The sequence below is a fragment of the Ischnura elegans genome, chromosome 10 (genome assembly GCF_921293095.1).
Source record: "Ischnura elegans chromosome 10, ioIscEleg1.1, whole genome shotgun sequence".
Lineage (NCBI taxonomy): Eukaryota > Metazoa > Arthropoda > Insecta > Odonata > Coenagrionidae > Ischnura > Ischnura elegans.
The window spans coordinates 70951802-70975258 of record NC_060255.1 but is presented as its reverse complement, the minus strand read 5'-3'; the positions used below and the strand labels follow the sequence as shown (position 1 = coordinate 70975258).

At 36.6% G+C, this 23457-nt stretch overlaps 1 protein-coding gene across 2 annotated transcripts; it reads right to left on the bottom strand.

The window, feature by feature from the left end:
* Nucleotides 1-23230, bottom strand: LOC124167296 (NAD-dependent protein deacetylase Sirt6). 2 transcript variants are annotated; one of them, XM_046545239.1, is made up of 7 exons: nucleotides 23035-23230; nucleotides 22707-22953; nucleotides 22437-22560; nucleotides 18026-18202; nucleotides 14836-14959; nucleotides 8156-8594; nucleotides 1-268 (listed from the first exon to the last, which is right to left on the bottom strand). In XM_046545239.1, the coding sequence occupies exons 1-7, from the start codon at nucleotides 23203-23205 to the stop codon at nucleotides 204-206; spliced, it is 1347 nt and encodes a 448-aa protein (XP_046401195.1). In that variant the 5' UTR covers nucleotides 23206-23230; the 3' UTR covers nucleotides 1-203. The 2 variants fall into 2 exon arrangements, with proteins under 2 accessions (XP_046401195.1, XP_046401194.1); XM_046545238.1 differs by lacking the exon at nucleotides 1-268 and having other exon boundaries at nucleotides 6490-8594.
* Nucleotides 23231-23457: the final 227 nt, after the last annotated feature.

Here is a 23457-nt window from a genome sequence, read left to right as displayed (position 1 = left end):
AATTAAAACTGGGATTCACCTCAGATATGCCTTGCCTTTTCCATCAAAGATGAAGTCATAACATCAGCTACCACCTCTATGGAGAGCTTCATCAGCAAAGAAAGGTACTTCATGATAGATACTGTAATCTTCAGTGCAACAATCTTGGGAAACATAAGAGCCTGTTCACAGTCTCCTCACCATGGTACCAAATATGTCTCATCTCAGAAAAGCACAAAGGAGGAAGAAAAGTAAGCAGAAGCCATATGCTGCTCTGGAAGAATTACACCTATTAGGAGGATGAGAAAACATTGATTTTTAAATGAAAGAAGAATGGAGATATTATAATAAGATAACAAATATAAATAACATCCAAGAATAAAAATTACTTTGAATTATATGATAAACTGAGGAAATGCTAAACTCTAGTCTGCCCATAACATTTGTGGATGAACACAGGACTGTTTAAGGTTATTTCAAAGGAAAATAGGGCATTCGTATAACAAATCATAGAAAAGATGTTAGTTAAATGAGGCATTGTAATATGTATTTCCATAGGATTCATTTGAATATGGCACACACACATAATGTTACAACAACATTATTGATGATGATGGTATAGAAAATGATAATTCTGTAACAAATCTTGGTAGTGGGATGGGGGATTATCTTTTCACTTGTCATTCCAGAGTCTCTTTGAGAGACTGTCCAAAATACAGAAACCCTTTTCGACCTAAGCAAGTCCATTTTCGCAAAAACAGCTCCCACTAGGGATTTGTGAAAGCCTTATCTTTCCAGGTGCACCTACAGGGGAAAATGTATACATAATGAGTACATACATGCTACGTGATCAAGATAAATTTTTACTTGGATTTGAATGAAAGGCAAGGTATGCCAGCAGTGCCGGTGCCAGGGGTGGGCCCAGGCAAGGGCGCAGCTAGGAATTAAGGCTAGGAGGAGTTTTAGGCGCAACTAATACTGGGGTGTCTGAGGGGATGGAATACCCGCCAGGATAAGCAAGAGGTACAAGGGCCCTCCCCAGAAAATTTTTAGGATAAATGGTTCAAAATGGTGAGTTTTATGGCTTTCTGAGGGAGTTTATAAATCCTTAAACTATTATGTAAGTAATATTAATTTAATCAAGTAAAATGGATTTAACTTAAAAATGTCTCAGAGCTCTGGGGGAGTTTTATCCCCCAAAACCCCCTCCTTGCTGCGCCACTGGGCCCGGGCCCACCTAAATTTTTTCAGCCTACCCTCTGGCCCAACCAAATAAGACAGACAAATTTCAGAATCGAAGTCCAAAGTTAAACATTAATCCTGCATTCAAATCTTGGTGCTAGCAGGTTGGGAGTCGACACACGTACCCACTGGCCCAACTCCTTGTTGTGGCAAATGATATGCCACAAGGGAATGAAACACTCCTACTTAAAATAGTCTTTGACTTGAAATAAGGTCTATGTATAACAAAAGCAGAAGATTATCCACAATAATATTGATCTGGTTAGAGAGGAATTGCTCTATTTGGGATTATAAAATAGCAATGAGCTCACAGCTATAATGGCAAAAGCAGACCATGATCCCAAGTAAGAAATAAAACCTAAAAAATAGTCATAGAAGGCATTAAATACAAACATAATGTTGTGACAGCTTCAATGTAAATCTAACTCCAGTAAATTATGTCAGGGCAACTCATGAGGCAATCAGGATAAATGCTACAGTTAAGGCTCTTCCTACCATCCACCTTCAAGAATGTTATTTAACACGGGCCCCAAAGGAATATTTTTAACAATAGGAGGTAAAAATGTAGAAAATATCCCTCAGACCAACCTGAATTATATGAATGTGAATTCCTTACGGAGAAGAGGAATATATAGAATGAGAAAGAAGCACGGTCAGGCTAAAGTTCTCTACTCTTAAACTTTCAACATGTTTCATTTCAGAAAAAAAAAAATGTTTCCATAATTACAGATATGAAACATTCCCACAAGTTTTCACCATATTCAATTCAACCTAACATTCATGTCTTCTTTCTCTGAGAAAATTTTTGGTTAGTTTGGAATATTTTAATATCTAAAATAAATCATTTTGTCTTCATATATTTCAAAATATGATTTCATTTACCTTCCTTCACAGGAAAGAACTATATATGTGCATATCATATATATTCCATTGCCTATTCAATCTACATAAATGGTAAAGTTAATGAATAAATTTACTCCCAAATGTATCGAAAGCATAGAAAAATAGGTCTCAGACTTTGCAAATTAATAAGTACTTCATGAAACTAATTTCACGTATGATGTGAGAATCCTGATTTTTTAAATCTTAAACTAAAACAATAGAATCTATGAGGTAAATGCAATTTTTAAGTCACAGGGAGAGTATTCCACTCTGCACTTTTTTCGGCAATGCTCAATCTCCATATTGTATCTTTTTCAGCAGATTAGGACCAATCCACCAATAATCTGAGATTTTCTAATTTCACTTTATAAAAAAAATGAGTGTTTAGTCAGTAAGTTTTGCAGAAATACATACCTTTCATATTTTAAAAATTTTGATGATTTTTCATACTCCACTGCTGTTCAGAACATACATGAATGGCAAAAATAATTTTAATTTATTAATTACATGCATCAGTTTTCCTCCTGCTTTTATTAGCTCTGTAGCTATACTGTCCTTTCCAGGGAGCAGGAGGAAAACTGATACCAAGGAAAATACATAAATTAATCACTGACATTTATAGACAGGAGAAACTTACAAATAACTGGAAGACAGCCATCATAGTCCCCATACATAAAAAATGAGATAATAGAAGAATATCTCCGTTGAACACCAAGTACAAAGTATTATGTATCTAAAATCCCGGTAAAAGAGGTTTCAAAAATATGCAGAAGAAATTCTTGGTGAACATCAAGCAGAGTTTAGAAGACAAAGGTCGACCATTGAACAACTTTTTATTATCCGATTAGCCCTTTCAAAGTACTGGGAGTTTGACAAATGTCTTCACCTCCTATTTTTCGACATTAGAAAAGAATATAACAGTGTAAATAGAGTTCAATAGTGGAAATGCCTACAGCATTTGGGAATCCACGAAAAATTGATTAACTTGCCAAAAACATGCACACAAGAATATCGATGCTAAGTAGGAATCAACAGTGAGCTACCTAGAGAATTTAATGAACTAACTGGAGTTAGACAAGGAGACGGACTCTCTCCTGTATTATATAATCAAGCTTTAGAAAGTTCCCCACAAAAGGTTAACCAGCAAGATAAAGGGATTGAAATAGGACAAAAGTCAATGTCTTAGCCTTTGCAGACGACGTAGCAGTGCTAGCACAAGATGAAAATAACCTTGCCACAACTCTAATAAAAAAGCTAAAAAGATTGGACTGGAGGTAAATAAACACAATAAACAATACCTTACAGTAGACCACCACAGGGACAGTATGAGGAACAATCTACAAGTGGAAAATTTTACTTTCAAAAGAGTCACCAAATTTTAATATTTGGGTGTATATATTGACCAAGCAAATCAAGAGGAAACTGAAATAAATGCTAGAATATTAAATGCCAACCGATGTTACTGGGCTTTATAAGGGCTTTTAAAAAGCAAAATATTATCAAAAAAGACCAAAATATGTACAGGTTTACAAAACTATAATACAATCAGTTATCTTGTATGGTCCAGAAGTGTGGGTAGTGTCAAAGCAGACTGAAAAAAAGCTGATAGTTTTTGAAAATAAAATTTTAAGATGTATTTTTGGTCTCATGTACAACGAGGGAATATGGAGTTTCCAAACTAACAAAGAGCTACGAGAACTTCATAAATACCCAGATTTGATCGCATAAAGGTAATTACATGCATGTGAATAAACACCAAGAATGAAATGGGATAGTAAAATTTAATATAAAAAAATTATTTCAAGTACACATATTTTTTAATAAAATTGATGCTTAAACAGTATCACACCATTTTGCTATGAAGGAAAATTTAATTTATCTATACCACAGTATTGTATCAATTCTGTGGGATAGCATTACACTTCATGTCTTGTTAGAAACAACATTTTTATGAACAATCAATTCCAATAATCAAATGGATGGAATAAATTTCAATATCCTATATTTTTAACCAGAACTTTGGGTATGAGACATGTTATACCTTTACTCACTTGTACTCATTCATACAACCATTATAAACCAATTCCTTCAACGGAAAAGATATGTCACTGCCTCCCAACTTCTTTGACTACCAATGGAATAAAATGAATACATATGTATTAACTAAAGTTGTATCAATAGGGAAAACATTTTGACCTACCAAAAAGGAGTAGTGACACAGAAAAAGAAGGGAGGAAGCTCTAATCAGAAAACTTTCAGGAGAAACAAAGGGAAACAGTCAGCAAATGAGAGAAATATGTACATAATATCTTATTTAATTCTATAGGGACTTCAGCCAAGTAGGACAATCAGAATCTGAAGAGGATCACCAAAATACAGAAGAACTTGGAAGATGGAAACCAGACAATGGCACATGAAGAAAACTCATCCCATGCATTATGGTATCCCAGGTAAGAATTTCAGGAGATGAAAGAGAGAAAGTCATCACTGAAATTAAAGACATGACTTCAGGAGTGATTAATCACAGGGAAATAACTATCATACTATGACTTGCTGACAACATAGCAGTCATAGCATGTACAGGGAGGGATCTGAAGAGGATATTAGCAAATATAGACATGGCAGTGTACAGCTATAAAACGAAAATTAATATGCAGACAATGAAAATATTAGTCTGCCACAGCAGAGAAGTGAAGACCAACCTTAAACCAAGAGAAAAAAAACCAAGGAGGTGGAGTTCTATTGCCTGGTACGGTGTGTAACCAGCAATGGAAGATACAAGAAGAAAATAACGGAATAGCCAAAAAGAATTCAGCATTCTTCAAAAAGAAGAAACTACTCATGGGTGGGGATACAAGCATTGAGCATGTAACAAAATAATCCGGAACAAGCTTCTTCGTGGTAGTGAGGCGTGGACAATGACAGGAGCTGAGAAGTCAAGGGTGGAGGCATTTGAAATATAGTGCTATGAAACAGGAGAATGATGAATATCAAATAGATTGACTGATTGAGCTTTGAAAAAGTCCTAAAAAGATTGGGAGAAAAGGGATGAAATTTCCTCAGGATTATAGCAGGGTATTATTGCAAGAATTTCAGAAATTGTAATCCTCACCTAGATTGAGAGAGAAAATCATCAATGGATGCCATGAGAAGGCCATAAAAGGGAATATCCAAAGGAAAAAAACATACTGTGACTTAATTGGAGGAAGAGCAGCTCAACTTTATTTTAAAAAATGTGATAACCTGATTTCCTACATTTTTTCCAGGTGTCTTAATTTTACAATCACTGTGTCATGTGTAAATGACTTGCAATCAGCTAATGCCTCATTGAAAAGCAAGATCGTGATTGAAGAAATGCACAAAAAGTACCTTTACACCAATTTTTCGAGGCCCATCTCCACACAACAAGAATGGCCATTTACATATATTATAACTCTCCTCAATCACTTATTCCTGTGCAGAGATATGGTGACCATTATATCACAAAAAGTGGAAGTCAATGTAGTGATTAGGAGGTGGATATTGAAATGTGGCCAGGATTAGTTTTCCATTGAATAACATCAAAATAATGAAAAATCAGGGGTAGATAATTTTTATAAAAATATTTTAATATCTGGATTGTCTTTGCTGAATGAGAAACAGCCATAAACTAAGAGTACAACTGAGTAATCCACAGGAATGACTCCTTCCAATCAGATGGGTACAAAAGAGGAGTAAATATTTTCCATTATTAAAATTTTTGTTCATTGACCTAATCGATCAGCCAGTAAAGTTCTAGTGCCTCAATCCTCCCCAGTGGCATATCCATAGAGGGGGGAGGGGTACCAAAAGGGGTATCCAATTTAAACCAGATAAAATGGTAACTTTGCTCTGACTCCTACTACTACCGGGAGGTTACTCCCCCCCCCCCCCAGGTTCCACACCTAACACCCTCCCCCCTGTTCAATATCCTGGATGCACCACTAATTCTCCTATTACCTTCATAGATCTCACATAAACAATTTTCAATCTCCAATATTTGACCATCCCAATTCTCTAATCCCCAAACAGCCACACAGAGATAAGCATTGGAAAGGTTTTTATTCCACTGAATTCACCATCAGAATGAAGTTGCCAACACAAGTAGAGAATCCAAGTGCGACAAGGGAGCAACTGCCTCTTTTCCTCCCTCAATAAAAAAATGTATAATACCAAAAAACAACAGGGGCAGTGGCGTAACTATGGGGGGATGTGGGGATAGATCCCCCCCAAAGTCATTAGATAAATTAAAAAAATATTTGAAACTATTGTCTAGTTTTGACATGTAATAACTGCATTTCCTTAAACTTGCATCTTTAGTGACAAAATGATGTAAAATATATTTCCAGGCATGTCATTTTTCAAAAATTTTCCCGAACCCCATATCCTGGAGGGGGGTCACCACCCTCGGCCATCCCATCCCTCCCAAAAGCATATTTCTAGTTATGCCACTGGACAGGGGCATATCATAAACTAGAAGATACTGCCCATCCCTTCTTTGACTTTACCCTGAATTTGCCCAGTTTAAAAGAGAACTAATGGGACATGGGAACTGTTAACATTACTAAGGGTGTCTTTTAATACCCATTTTAATGCTTGGTGGGTGACAGCACAGTTAGTGGCTGACTGGAGAATCCTATTTTGTAATATCAGTGCACTCTACATTAGATAATAGCCATTCATTCTTGATAAATTTTTAAAGGGTGAACTGTAGATGAAAACCATTATTGATTAACTGGATAGCTTAGAACAGCAGAATCAGCTATTTGAACAAACAATTTTTGCGAGGAATTACCGATCACTAAGTGCCAGGCACGCAGCTAGGAATCAAGGTTACGGGGTTTTCAGGTGCAACTGATTCTGGGGGGTATAGGAGGTATGGAATACCTACCAGGATAAGGGGGAGGTGCGGGGCCCCTCCTTAAGAAAATTTTGAAGATAAATGGTTCAAAATGGTGAGTTTTAGAGCTTTCTGAGGGATATTTTAATAATCCTAACAGTATTCTATATGTAATATTTATCCAATCAAGTAAAATGGATTAAATTTAAAAATCTCTTTGAGCTCTGTGGGAAGTTATATCCCCCAAACCCCCCCTCGCTGCACCACCGCTCAGTGCTTCAAACTGTGATTGGATTGCATATTATGTACAGACGACAGGAAATTTGTAGGGAACTTTCGAAGTACCTACAGTCATTAGTTAAGGATGCTGGATATTTTCTAAGATTCTTAAGTTCCAAGAGTATCACATACTGGTCACAAAATAATAAAAAATAAAGTTGCAGTTCAACATGAACAATAATTCCCATTTAAATCACAAAAAGTGGACACTTCTCAAGAGGATACAAATACCTATGTAGGTACAATCAATGGTTTTCTGTAATATGAATGAATTAATGATGAAACCTCTAATCAGGCAAAATATGTAATAATAAAATGTAAAGACCATTCAGCAACACAACTGACCTCAAGGGCATTTCCTGGACTAGTATTAGAACCCCTTAGAGATGACTGTGACACTGCGTATGACATTTCCAGCAGATGAAGAGAGAATTATAAATCTGTCTTGGGGGAGGGCGTCAATACAAACTCAACTCCTACCTTAGCCTGACCCTTGTGGTTTGAAGAGAAAGAAATGAAATGCTTCGAAGAATTGTCATGATACCATTTCAAAGGACATACTTAAAGAAACAGTGAGATCTTTGTTGTCAAATGAAAAGACTTACTACATGGATTTTCTCCTAAATCAATTCATCATTTTAAGCAATTGTTAGGTCGCAGTATCACCAAATATTTGATGACAATGAAGACTCAGGACTGACCTCACAGCACTATTACATAACAGGTCAAATTTTCCATAGGATTAGTTTGAAAATTAATGCAAAACATCAATTAGTTATGTATTAAGAATAAATTATAACCACTAATACAGCAAACGTTAAGGAGACTCCTTGTTGACATCTAAATTATTAGATTCAGTTATGCAAGATTTCCTCACATCCTCCACACCTACAGGAGAATCCTGATTAATCTTACCGTCCTCATTTTCCTCTTTTATCACATTTGAAATCATCTCATCCCCTTTCTCTTCAGATTTAGTAGCTTCAATATCAATTTTCTCTCGTTTTATTTCCTCATTCCCCAAAGAACTTTCAAGCTTGATGTTTTTAACTTCAGGGCACACACCATTCTCTTCCTTAAGCTCCACTTTCTCATCTTCACAGTCTTCTTTCTTTCTTTTATGTTTCACAGTTTTCTTCACAAGGTGAGTCTTGCGAAAGGTTTCATATGTAGCCTGCATAGCTTTAACCCACCTGTCATGAATGGTCCACTCAATTGGTTTATCACTTGTCCTTGTAACTTTTGTGGGATCTTTATCCTCACTGTATGATTCAGGGGTTATGTTCAGTAATTTCATCAGCTTTTTCATAAAACTGTCCACATAGGTATGAATCATGAGGTCTGCTTTCTTGTCCTAAGAAAAAAAGTATTGTAAGTAGCTTGTAGGAGCATTATTTTCAATTATGAATAAGTTTACTGTACATAACAACTTCACTTCTACTCTTGATAGAAGAAAAGTTGTTTTGAAAAAAAAACATATGGATCACGCAAGAAGTCTTATGCCTCATTGAAGAAAGAACAAGAATGTGAAAACAGAGGAAGGACAGGATAGTACAGGAGAATAAGATACTAGATATGGCGTAACGCAAGGAAGGCTAGAGAAGTGTGGATGAAAAATATCTGTGAAGGCGTACAGAACAACCTGGTGCATGCAAAAGTAGAGGCCATCTATAGCAGGGGTTCCCAAACTGGGGGGCGCGCCCCCCTGGGGGGGCGTGAAACCCAAATGAAATAAATAAAAAATTACAAAAATAATTTCCTCAGATCTTTGAAATAAAGTCTTTCTAAGTTTTCATAATTGTTTTTGTAAAGTTTCAATAAAGTTGTAAACTTTATCAAAGAAGGTTACAGTTTTTAAAACTACAAAACACACAAGAGTTCAAGGTTCTCAAAACCGTCCCCTTCCCTTGTCCCGACTCCAAAACCGTCCCCGTGTTTCACCTTCCTTAAATTGAAAATGTATCCTTGTTACAATGTTAAATTGTGTATCAGTAATTATATTCGTTTTTCATGTAATACTTGTTTTAATTTTCATCGCACGTACAATTATTGAATCTTTCCATTCTGCGTTACAGCATTCAACAGTGAACAAAAAATCTACCTACTCACCTTATCGAGTAGGCACATACTTGTACGAGTACAAGTACTTGTACAAGTAGGAGTTAGTAGGTACGGCACCGTGGAAATAGGGTATTGCAAAATGGAAAGCTGATATGAGTAGCGGGGGGGGGGGGGGGGGGGGGCGTGGTACAAAAAAGTTTGGGAACCCCTGATCTATAGGATTGTGGGAAACCATTTTAAGGAAAGGGATGTAAGATGTATGCAGGGTTGGGCACGAATCACCTAATATTGATTCGAGTCACGAATCACGAATCATGGAAGAAATTAGATTCTAAGCACGAATCACGATTCACATCTGGAAATTTGATTCAAATCTCGAATCATGAATCATGTGATTTTTTCCTTAAAATATGATTCGTGCGGTTCACGAATCACGAATCATATTTTAAGGAAAATCATTGTGCCATTTCAGAATGACAATTACACCAAGTAATGGTCACATTATGAACATTGCTCCCATAATTGGGAACCTATACCAATTTTTTCGCCTGTTAATTAAAATTTGTGTAGATGCAGTGTGAATCAACGGGATATCATAAATTACCAGAATTTCTGTTCATCAACATCCTGCAAGCCAAAATAAAGGTATGTGGTAGGGGGTGAATTCTCACCAAACATGCACTTCATATCATGCATGAAAAAGAGTTGGCAATAATGTACTAGTCTAAACCGCACTATTAAAAAAATAAATATCGCAAAGTAAGAATGCAAAAATATGCCGTTCGTTGGGTTACCTTCACGTCCTTAAACCAACATGGAGCGACCTATGATATGCATTGATTCACTCGTATTGGACATACCTATTAATATCCCTAACCGCTATTAATATCCCTAATTGAAAGAGGAAAAAAGAAATTTAGAATCATAGGTTGGCAATCAATTCATCTATTTTTTTTATTATGGTCAGTCTTCGATAGAAATTCGAGGGCTGTAAAATATTTTAACATCATCACTGAAAATATGATCTTGGAATTTATTTCGGAGATGAAGTCTGCATTTCAATTTGCAATCTGACAATGATTCCCACTTTCATTCATTTAATAGGCTGGTTACGGTAAAATAGCCAGAGTACTGTCCCTTCAAAAACCTTGCCGATCTTCACTGCGCAAGTTCGAGTTCATTATATAGACGTATTTTGTAGAAATCCCATACACTGGCAGCATATTTCAAATGAGATCTAACCAGGGAGATGTAGGTGATTTCTTGTACATGGTTGTCACATTTACCCAGTACTTTTTTGATGAATCCCAGTTTACGATTAGATTGACCCATTATTTCACATATGTGTTTACCCCAGGAAAGATCATGTGTCAGTCTTATTCCAAGATATTTAATGGATTCCATGTTTGCTTATTCATTATTACTTATTTGGTAAATGCTAAGAGGAGAAAAATTCTTTCCTGAAAAATTCATTACTGCACATTTTTAAACATTTAATTCTAACTACCATGTATAACACCATTTTTCAATTGCTTTTAGGTCACCATTTACATGTTCTAAATCATTTGGGCATAGAATTTCTCTGTAGTCTACTGCCTCATCGGAAAATAGTTGAAGCTTACTTTTGACCACATTATTGATATCATTTACATACAGATGGAACAGGAGTGAGCCTATGACACTACCTTGTAAGACACCTGATGTGACTTCAATTGTTTTTGACAGTGTTACCTCCCCACAATGTGGGGAGGTAACACTGTCAAAAACAACTCTTTGAATCCGATCATGTAGGAAATGATTTATCCATGATATACTATTAATGTCTAAGTCATACGATTTTAATTTCAAAATTAGCTTGCTATGAGACACCTGATCAAAAGCATTCTTGAAATCAAGGAAAATAAAATCCACTGGAATATTATTTTCGCCACTAACTAAAATACTGTGGGAAAAGAGAGTAAGTCAAGTTTCACATGATTCATTCTTTTGAAAGCCATGCTGAACATTGGAATGTTATGTTCATTCACCTTTCTTGCAATGTCTTAATGTAGCATCAATGATTTTTTCTACAGCAGTAGTATTTTAGTATCAATGACAGATGGTAAGGAAATTATTGAAAACTTCAACTGTACTTTCAAGTTCTTTCAGATTAAATACAGCACTGGATTACATATAGTTAAATAATTGCTTCAAAAATGTATGCAAACAAACAAAACTTGAATGAATATTTCTCGGGTTTCCAGCCGAGTGAGAAAATTCGTGGCTAAAGTTTCAATTAATTACATCCAACAAAGATTACATTATTGCAATCCAAATGGCCAATGATATGTTAAGTAGGGCTAGTGAATGGTTAAAATGCAATGAACTATACTTAAATGAGAGTAAAACCTTAAAATCCACCTTCGCACTAAAAGAAACACACAATGAAATAGATTCAGTCAATGTCCTGGGTTTCGACCAAGACTAGAGGCTGTCTTGGGATACCCACATGGATAAATTATGTAATAAAATCAGTATAGTTCTGTATCTTCTCAGAAAACTTAAAACCTATTGTATCAAAGGCAGTATTGATGAATGTGCATTATGCATTTTTTCAAAGTCACATCTGTTACGGTATTATAGTGGTGGACAATGCTCCCAAGGTAAGTAAGGTGCTCTTGTTACAAAAGAAAGTCATACGGACATTATTCAATTTAAAGCATAAGGATCACTGCAAGCCTTTCTTTCTTCAATCAAGAATTATGACTGTGTCTTCACTTTATGTATATGAGCTACTAAAATTTGCCAAAGATAACCTGAAATTTTTTTTTTAATCTTCTCAGGATACCACGCGGGTAAGATTATATAAGAGCGCCGACGTTTCGGCCCGGAAAATGGTTGTGTTTCCATTCCCTTCTTAGAAACCATCCATTAAAAAAAATATTGGACAGGTGATGACATAAATTTCGGTGACAGAGTGATGTACGTTTCCAGCAGTGAAATTAATTCGTGATTCGTCAGTGAATCGTGAGCTGCATCACAAATATTCGACTCACGAATCACCTCAACTAGTAAAAAAAGAGTCGACTCACGGTTCACGAATCATGAAAATAAAATGATCCGAATCACGAATCACAAATCACAGTTTGTGATTCGCGAATCATGATTCGTGATTCATGAAGACGAATCATGCCCATCCCTGGATGTATGTAATACCCTAAGGGACAAAGAAAACAAAGATGAAGTACAGAGATGGAAAGAATATCTGGAAGAATTATGAAATGGAAACAGCCAAACAACGAAAGCTATCAAAAATGAAAGGAAAATGGATAAAGATAATATGGGAGCCTCAATTTAAAAATTAGAACTTGAAGTGGCAGCAAGAGACCTGCAGATGAATAAAGTATCTGGAATTGACGGTATTCCAGCAGAGCTAATTAAAAATGCTGGAGATAATACATTTAACTGTTGACAAAAATTGCAAAAGAGGAAACTGCATCTATACCTACACACTACATGTAGCAGGTATTTTTGAAATAATTTACAGGATTATTCAAGGTAATCATCATGGACTAGTCAGCGGCGTACCTGTATGGGGTCCTCTGCATGTGGAGATTCGATAGGGGAAATTCCTAAGAGGAAAAATTATTTGCCTTTGCGGGATCCCAGATCTAATTTGAGCCAGGTGTTCTACCACTTGAACTCAAAAGACTCCACCAAGGAAGAAATTGCATTGGTAGTTTAAGAACACCATGGAACTGTTCAGTATATACGAGTTTGAATCCTTACCAAAGCAAATATTATTTCATGTGGAATTTTCAGAATTTCCAGGATTTTGAAAATCCACAATGTGACAATCAGATATAGAGCAATCATGAAGACAGGTGACATATGTATTATCCATACCCAAAGGCCACCCTTTACCTAAATTGTATGAAGGCATCTACCAAGTCAAGCGTTCCTGTAATAAGTGTACCATCAACCAGACTGGCATTTACACATAAGTTAGAATCAAGGAGCATGATAGAGCTATGAAAAAAAGAATTTCAGACAATGAGCCACAGTGCAGCATACCTAGTTGGAAATAGGGTACAGCCAGGGGCAGATCCAGGATTTCTTTTGGGGGTTAGGGGCACAAGCAAGGCCGTATCCAGGATCTTGTTCTGGGGGGGGAGGGGGGGGGGGGGGCACGATGATACCTCATAATAGAAAATGAATGCAATGATAATGGGACCGTATTAAAAATTTTGCTTATGTTTAAGGGTCTGGAGGGGGGGCACGAGCCCCGTCTATCCGCCTATGGGCAGAGCATTAAACTTGATGAGGCAAGGTTGATCCCAAAGGAAAACAATTCCCAAGAAGAAACATGAGGCAATTGAAATAATGAAAAACCAGGAAAATTTCAACAGGAAAGATGGAAATTCACTGGCCATAACATAATAAAGAATCTGCAACCCTTCAACCAATAGGATTGAAAGGCTGACTTTAGGAGAATTTTGATACCAAAATTTTCCTAAATATTTTGGCATATTTGGATTGATATAATTTTGAACATAATATGTCTCCTATAACAGAGGTATACCTTTCTCATTTGTCTTCAATGGTTAGTGAGCTACGTTTTTCAGCTTAGAATTCAGATGCCAATAATTTTTGCGCTAATTTTTTCCACCATTGCACCTACAGACAAAAGCACTAGATATTGGGATGGTCGGATCGGATACCTCAGATCCAAATATCCACGGATATTGGCCTCCATCAGATCCAAAGTTGCGGAAGACATCGGATATGGATCCCAAATTTTAAATAATAGCTTAAGTAAATGCAACGCAATAAGGGTGGAAAGAGTTCCGATTCTATCTTCAAATGAACCGTCGCATGCGATTCTTGTCCTACTTATGAACCGTTTTGTTTGAAAGCTCTCGCAGAGGTTACGTAGGAGAATTTCAGCCGTGGAAAATAATAAAGGCAAAATACGACTGGCACATAGTGTGACTCTTCCCAAGAGATTGAACAATCATCCGGGGAATCTCAGCATCAGGAATTTGAAAATGCATTTGGATCCGAAAATATCTGATCCGAAAGATCCGGCTCCGAAAATCAAGGATCCGATCCGAATCCAGATCTGAAAAAAATCCTGGATCCGTCCATCCCTACTAGATATACATTAAAAATTGGAACAGAGCAAATTTTGAGGTCACAATAAACTATGCTATAGTGCCTGGAGGAGGCATTTGGCAGCTAAGACCTTCTCTAGAAAAGCAATGAGGGAACAGTGGCTTAACATCCCATCCGATGGAAAGAGTGCTGCGCTTGAAATGTCCTACACACAATACTCACGCAGGGATTGGGTGAACTCTGTAAATTCGGGATTTGAACCTGGGCCCATGGAATGTGAAGCCAACACTATAGATACCACACCAACCCAATCCCTTCTAATATATGTCATGAATAAAAAACACAATTAATTTGAAAAATGAATAAGAAGCCACAATGCCAGGAAGAGTGGAAATAAATCTCTACAAATAAGCAGAGAGAAAAATGGGCTGTTGAAATACCTGTTTAGTAGGCTGCAGGTTGCAGATAACAAGCCGACCCCCATGCTTCTTTGTGTGAGTGGGGAGATTTCCACTCGGCACGATTTGCAAGGTTGTTCCAAGAGCAATACTTAGGTCTGCAATGCTATTAGGAAAAAATAACGAGTAAAACGTCATAAAAGAGTCACTGTCAGAGCACCATCAGAACAGGGCAATGCAACAAACCTCCCCAATCTGAACCTTCACAAAGTCCCATTCAACCAGGGGCGGTCTATCGTGCCTATGGGGCCCCCACAACGCTCGCGTCTATCGTGAAGTATATTTTTATGAAAGGTGTTTCAAGAAAAGACTAAGATTTCAAGAACCAAAGTTTTTTTTTATTATAAAGTTCTATGTTTTCATTATTCACTTTCTTTACAACATACTAAGTGAAAAAATATCATAGAAAATATAATTAAAATAAAGATCTTAGAAGATTAAAGACAACGTGACGCTTATTTGAAAGGGCTATTCAAATAGGTCATTTGGAGATTTTTTAGATTACTGCGCAACTACAGGGATCAAATTCACTAACTAGTCAACAGAGCCAAAGTAAATAATCACAGTTTAAAAGTTGTGAAATAGTATTTTTTCATATCTTTTATCTAGTTTTAAAGAGCCAGAATCGCGTCAAAATCCATTTCTGGGGATGCACTTTCCTAAAATTTTCTGGGGTGGGGAGAGGGAAGCCCAGGATGAGAAGGAGTGCCCTCTAATGAGTCCCAGCCAAGGGCCCCCAATCACCCAAGACCGCCCCTACATTCAACTACCACTTCAGAACACATACAAGCAATAAGGGCGGCAGCAGTTTTATGGGGTGAATATTTGTGGTTTTCGCTGCATTCTTCATACCAAACAGTATGAAAAACTATTTAAAATATTGAGTTCACAGTCATGTAAGAGATCTAAGAGAGACAATAGGGTGGTTTACTATTATTTTTTTAAATGCCTAAATCGAAAGATTATTACTCCTGGAGTACATATTTCACAATTTTAGATTTTAAATCACAATATCTATTTTTTGCGATTGAATGAAAAGTGAAAATTTTCAAGCACGCGTGAACGCAACGGCTAAGTATGATTGCTGGGAAAAGCTGTGTGACGTCTGGCTGCTGCTGTGTGAGACCACCTGGGTGCGAGGCTATGAACACCACTATGATGCAGGCTGCTTGCTGCCGAGCATGGTGGTAGCATAGAGTACCCTGCTAGCAGGTAGTGCTTGGCTTAAATAAGGATTATTAATACCCAATCAAACAAAGGAAACTTTCCGACCTTAGGCATTTTTAATAGGTGATTATTAAGAGATGTTTCCCTGAGCTCTGTGCCTCATGCGTGCATTGGTAATCTCAGACAATGTAAAACTCCTATCTACTCGTATATCATCTAGGTCCCTGTGATGTCACGTGGAGTGACATCGCATGGGCGCCAATCTGGCCTTTTTCGAACGAGGTTAAAATTGACCATTAACATTCTTTTAAACTGGGATTCATAAAATCAAATAATTTGTATATTATGAATACACTAATAGTGGGTAACGAATCTCAATCAATGCCTTTCGTTCTCTTTGTTGAAGGAAACTACCCTATTCCACCATTTTAATTCGTTGTACATCAGCATCGTTTCAACTGACAACTTGTCCATCCCCATCAGGGTGAAACAACTCTTTCTCCCACCCTGATGACGATGGACGGGTCTTCCTTAGAAAGGCTAATGATGCATAGCACATTTAACCGGTGGAAATCCCAAGAAGATTTCACGCAATCACTTCACAATCAATGCCTTTTGTTTTCTTTGATGAAGGAAACTACCCTATTTAAGCCATGAACTCCAATGAAGCACCAGTGCACTAGGAAGGAATTTAGGACAAAAAATGTCTATACATACAGTTCGGCTGCTGAGAGTTGTCCGATGACAGACAGAAGGGGTAGGGGACAAGGTTGCCAGGTAAATAAGGGAAACACCCACCTCACATGTAAACTAAAGGCTTCCCTTGAGAAAGAAGCCAGAAGGGACAAAGAGCTTGAAGTATACAAAGGAAGAATCCTTTGTTTAGGCGATTCGAAGAAAGGGCTTGATTTGGCGGCTCAGGCTTCTTTCAGCGCTTCATATGTATATGACAACATTGCATGACTAGGCGAGGGTGTGAGGTGCCTTTCGGGGACAGCGATTGGCTGCAGACCGTGCTGGCACAGAGTTCTCCCCCCCTCAGTGGCGCCGACTCCATGGGGCCTGAGGGGGCCCGAGCCCCCCCAAAAATTCGTTATAGATGTGAGGAAAAAATGTGTAAGGCTTGTCGATTTTCCCCAGAGTGTCCAGATATCGAGATTCGAGTGATTAGGGTTCTAATGTTGATCATATGACTCTTCTAAAATGCTTAAAAACTTAAAATTCACTTCTTAAAAAATTTACCGGGGCAAGGTCCCTGGTTTGGGCCCCCCCAATATTTTTTGTAAGTCGACACCCTTGCCCCCCCTCCTTTAGAAGCTAGTAGAAGGTACTAGTGCTAAGATGTTTTGACATGAATGGATATTGCAAACGGTAATTTGTCCACTCATCAAGAAAATTCAGATTTATGGTGTTGGTAGCTTTAAGATACACATAAAAACTACATAATTTGTCTTCAAGCATTGCTGAGTGACCCTGCTCTGTTTAGGAATTCATAGCTACAATTTCTAGTCGTAATTACTGGAATATTCAAGGCGTGAGCTCCATCCAAGACCAGGTTTTCCAGACAAATAATATTTGTCAAACTCCATAAGATAATACAGATGAATTCCATTGCTTCCTTGAATATATTGAACACCACAATCATGGCATTCCTCTATTTGACTTATTTAGATCCAAGCCTTCACTTTTTACATCACTTTGAAAAGGGGCATCAAACCTCCTGTATTTTCTGAAAGCTCCTGGATTCCTAAAATATGTAATTCTTTTAGGTCACCAATGGAATAAACACCTTTCATGCCATCAATATAAACTTTTAAGGCAACCATATTCTATGTGTGTCACTGATTGGACACAAAATTATTTATTTTCTGTTCACAACTCAAAAAGGAGATTTTCAAATAAGAATTTGTCTTAGACCTTCCATTTTTCAGAAAACATTGGAAGCCCTAACTTTAATACTAATTAATTGAAGTATTGGAGAAAATATATCAGAAAAAAATCATACCCAGAATGGTATTCAGCCAACTTCAAATCTTTTTCTGGAAGGTGAGCTTCCCAATCCAGGATAGTATCACAAAGATGCCCTCGACAAGGCCTTTTGTGTCCCGAAGAGGCCATTGGACAGATTATTCCATGATTTTTCTGTCCCACACTCTTTGTTGCATTACTCCGCACAAATTGTCTGAGAAAAAAACACAAGAAAAGATAAATTAAAATTGCATTAAGATTTATAAGTAGAAACAAATAAACTTTGGTCTCCCCAAAGCGGATCAATTGATATCCAGATAGATCATCAAATAAATATGTACCTAATTTATGACTAAAGAATCAAAACCAAACAAAACAGATGGACCATTGACTAAATTAATACGAGAGTGAGCTTGGGTAAAGTAGAAAATCTTGTCACGTTACATTCATTAAGTTTTTTTTCTTGTTATATGAACATACTATTCCATTCAACATTTGCGAATTAATATAGAGTATGTTCACATAAATAGCTTCTATGGAATGGAAAGGGCTAGTTCACAAAATTTTTGTACAGTAAAGTACCTATGTATGAAACAGAGTTCGAAAAATAACCAAACTAGTATTTTTCCGTTTATAGTTCCACTGCGTACGCCTTGAGTTATGACAAAAAATCAACCTGCTTAATGCTTTTGCAGATAACTTGATGATGTCACGAGCTGCTACCAAGAGAATCTCAGCTTCTCAGTAACTTTAGCCTTGCATGGTTCATGATGTCTTTTTGCCACAAATTATCTTTCTCTCCAAAATACTGAATTCTTTCTCAGCAAAACCTCAGTTGTGCAACGCTCCAGATCCAAATAAAAAATATTTATTGAATTCTTGTGTTAGGTGTTTACCATAATTTCAAAATAAACTCAAATAACGAAATATATCATTCCATTTTGAAATATCTGGGGTTAAGAAATAAATGCACAGAATATGACTAGAAAATCTACTAAAAAAACATCTACTGTATACATTCTATGACTTCATCAATTTTGCTGTCTAAAAAATAACTGATAAATATTTTTTGAAAAAAAACACAAATTATATACAAACTGTACTTAGAATGCTTATGTAGCATAAATGAAGGAAAACATGCTATCTTGTGCTTTTTGGTAAAATAAAAATATTCTACCAAAATCATTATGTGTATAACATAATTAACTAAAATTATTGGATTCAGTTAAAACATAAGGGTGGGGCTAGGCTCCTTAAAACAATCCTTAGAGACTGTGGGCTTGAAATGAAACTAGAGACGGTTCACCCTAAGCATACTCACAGCAGTCAATTGTTTACTTTATGGTAAGCTTCCAAAGGCAGTGGCCTATTCCATGGGACGTGCAACATTTCTGTTAGCAGATTAGCAGCGTCGTAAAACTAAGAGCCAATTAAGATTCTAATTTTTATTTCAAGCAAATTGTATGCATTATTGGCAACGTAACAATGTATGAATGTGTTATGCTTAGTGTATATCACGATGTGTAAGAAGAAAGTCATTTTTAGTTGTAAGTAGAAGTAGTTCCCATTTATTTATGAAGTTTAAACTCCACTGACAACCAATATTGACAGTTATTCTTCAAATATTCCTTTGATCTTCCACCTAATTGCAAAATTAAATATTTAGAGTGAATAATAAAGAAAAATCAAGGCCTGGAACTACTTGAATTTTTCCAGTCCCAGTTCAGGAAAGCAAGGCAGCAATTACAGTCATGAAGTCTTTAGTCTGTTTCTAGGATTCAACAATTTAACACTTATCCATGCACAAGCTACATCAGAAAATTTATGAATACATACTTTGACATTTTCCCTGCTAAATCAACTTAAGATAGGTAATTTTTGCTACATCTTATACAATATATACAAATTAAGTATCTTATTTCTTGCTAGAATTCCCTCCTTGTTAACTGAAACTCAAGTAGTATTCAACTAATTAGCAACGACATTACATGAATTCCTAATCACTGTGATAGACTTCAGCCTCTACCTTAGGTTGCGGTCCATTTCACGCTTCAAGCTACTTCAAGCACCTCAGGCCGGTCTGTTTCACGCTTTGGAGGGCTCTGAAGCACAGAAGGTGGGGCCCGGGAGCGAGCATAAATTATCAAGTTTGATAGCTCCAAACGCCCCAGCATTTAGGTGAAGTGTTTGGAGCAAATGCAATACATCGTTTGCAATCATTCGAGAAATTGCACCAATTTCCTACGATATTATCACTATTACTATGCACTGGTGAGATAAATAAATAAATCTGTGGAATAAAAGACATTACCCTTGTAGCTGAGAAAGGTTTTGGTTATTATTAAATGTGCATGCCCGATCAGTTAAAGCAGCGGTTCCCAAACTGAGGGTCGCGGGCCGTTCGGAAAGGGGTCGCGAGACGTGCGAATAATAAAGTGAACTATGTACTTAAACTTAGACAACCATTTTTAGGGGGTCGCGGCTAAAACGTATGGGCTAAAATGGGTCGCAGAAAGAAAAAGTTTGGGAACCGCTGAGTTAAAGGAAGCCGCCATGTCGTGCAGGGCCGTCACAATCTGCAGAGAGTAAGTGAATACAAATGATGAATAATTTCAAGGACTACAGTGCTGTGGTAGATGGAAAACCCAGAAATCTGAGGGTAAAAATGCTACCTGACTGGGACTCGAACCCAGAATTGTGGAGCGCACAACAAGCCAAGATGAATTCCGTTATCTTTTCCATATCAACTAATTTCAATTTGTCTATTACTTTTTTTAATATTAATTACTTTTCGAGTCTTCGAAAACTTAGCATTGAAGAGTTTCTGATGCAAAGTCATCCCATAGTGTAGTTCATCATTTCGTTTCGCATCACGTACCGTCATCTCTGAATGGTGCCATCAAATGTTCATTGATTCCATAAGCAGAGTCTGCAATGATGTGGGTGTCATTTGGAAAGAATCCCTCTTGATGGCTCAAAAACTAAGAGAGCCGTGAATTATTTTAACACCTTCACGTCATGGACGGTAGCTGCATTGCCCGCCACACAATTGATTTATTATTTAAAATAAGATCTGGCTTATCAATGACAATATTTGAAATGACTTAAGAACGTTTTTGCACTGTAATTCTCTACCACATTCTCCATATAAGAGAGAATCTGTGGCTTCAATACAAGATTTACCCTTGCCTCCTCCATCATTTTAATGTCATAAATTACTAATAAATCCACCTCATCAATGTCTCCCAATTCCTTCTCACTCTCACTTGTACTTGCGTCATCACTTGTATCTGATTTGCCATCAAAAATATTTGTTAGCAATTGCAAAAAACATCCCATTTTCGTGCGATTGAAGATAATATCGAGATGTCTGATTGATAACAAATGTTTATAAACAAACCGCTACCTTGGTTTGACAAGGTTCTAACTGACATTTTTGCAAAATTTGGTGTTTTCACTCAAGATAACTAAGTTTATGTTTCTCTATGTGTTGCACCAGTTTTTATTCCTCTATGTAAAATAATAACAGATTTACAACAGTGACAAAGTTCCAACTGGAATGTGAAAAAACTAATATTTGGTGTGACAAGGTTCTAACTGCATTTTACTTATTTTATTACTCATATAAACATGTAAAAAAATAAAATAAATAACATATTTTCTTAAAGTAATAATTACTAGTGTATCTAGTGGATCACTAGTGTATTGCCAAAAATCAAAAATAAATTCCTATTAATAATAGAAATAGAGCAGTTTAAAACTTTGACAAGGTTTTTCTCAAAACCAGCTGATGGTCAGTTAGAACCTTGTCAAACCAAGGTAGCGAAATGTCTTTCAGTCAACAACTCCCTAGCAACCCAAGTCGAAAAGCCGATCTGTTTCACAGTCTTGCTTGAAGCACTTCAAAGGAAAGGAATGAAACGGACCGGCCTTTAGAGCGGTGACACTTCAAATCACTTGAATCATGAGACGGACCACAACTCTAGATTACATCAGCTCACATATTCATAACCATGTATAAATTTTACTTCGCAGTCTCATTTGTTATTTTAATTTATTTTCTCATCGTGCCATCTTAAATATATTGTCTACATTTCTATTCTCGTCATTAATGTTTCAGTCAATGAGTAATATCCCATTATACTGCTTAAAGAAATTAATTATACATTAAGATACAATCCCTCACTATTCAGTTTCCTTCTGAGGAGAACAACTTGAATACAAATACAATAAAAGAAGCGAATGAAACTGCAGATGAGGATATCGAATATGCAGCAAAATTTTGAACCTAATTATATGACATTCACGATTCCTCACTATAACTACTAACAAAACCTACTCAATATTAAAATTTAATTATATTGCTACAGTATGAATTGAATTAAAGTTAGAGATATAAAAAAGAATTACAACAGCAGTAAAAAACAAGTTAAAGTGAAACCTCTTACCTATCACATCGATCACACTCATCAATGAACATATTTCCATGAAGTTCTGATATAAAAGATCTCTGTAGTCCAGACTTCAAATGCAAACCATCAATATTTTGACTCACAACATAGTGAATCTTCCCTGAAAATAAAAGAGACCCTTTCGCTATTACCATGTGCTAATGACTATGAGGGAAATTTGAATTCATCTTTATTCCTTATCATAAAATGCAACAGAAGAAGCTGCCGACAGAAAGGATTTATCCGAAACTGAGAGCAATGCAGTACCGTGTTTCACCAACGAGGCAAGTGCCATATGCGTGAAAGTTGGAACGGCATCATCGAATGATGTATTAATATTGGGCTTCATTCCTTTTTCCTCCAGAGTCCACACTCCATTAGGGCCACGAAAATCGGGTATTCCAGCTGAAGTGCTTATCCCAGCACCAGTATGCACAACAACATGTTTTGAATTATTTAACCATTCGGCCACCTGGGCTACCTTCTTCTCCACATCTTCCTCGGAATCGAATTTCTAGAGGAAAATTAGCATAATGAATTTCCAGTCATAGAATCACGCCAGATAGAAAACATAATGAACGCAACGTTTATTTACCTCTGATAATCCCAACTTCCCCTTGTATTCATACGGAGATAATCCATCGGCATAATTACAGGACATTGATAACCATACGCTAAATCCAGAGGAGAAGACTTTATCGATTTGTTCTATGTGACAGGTAAACAAAAACAAATCCCACAACACGAGAGCAGCGGCTGAAAACATATGAAAGTCGATATTATACAAAAATTACAAAGAAAATGTATAACAAAATTTAAATGTTTGAAATCAGGTTGTGTCGTCTCGCGAAAATTTGAATGGCTAAATTTTGATCACTATTTCATTTGCAGTAAGAGCAAAAATAAGAGTAAATTTCAAGCACACAAAAATCTGTGTGTCCTGGGAGAATAAGAGGAGAGGAACGGTTTACGGTGATGATTTTCATAAAAATCATATTATCCGAGACAATATAGTTTA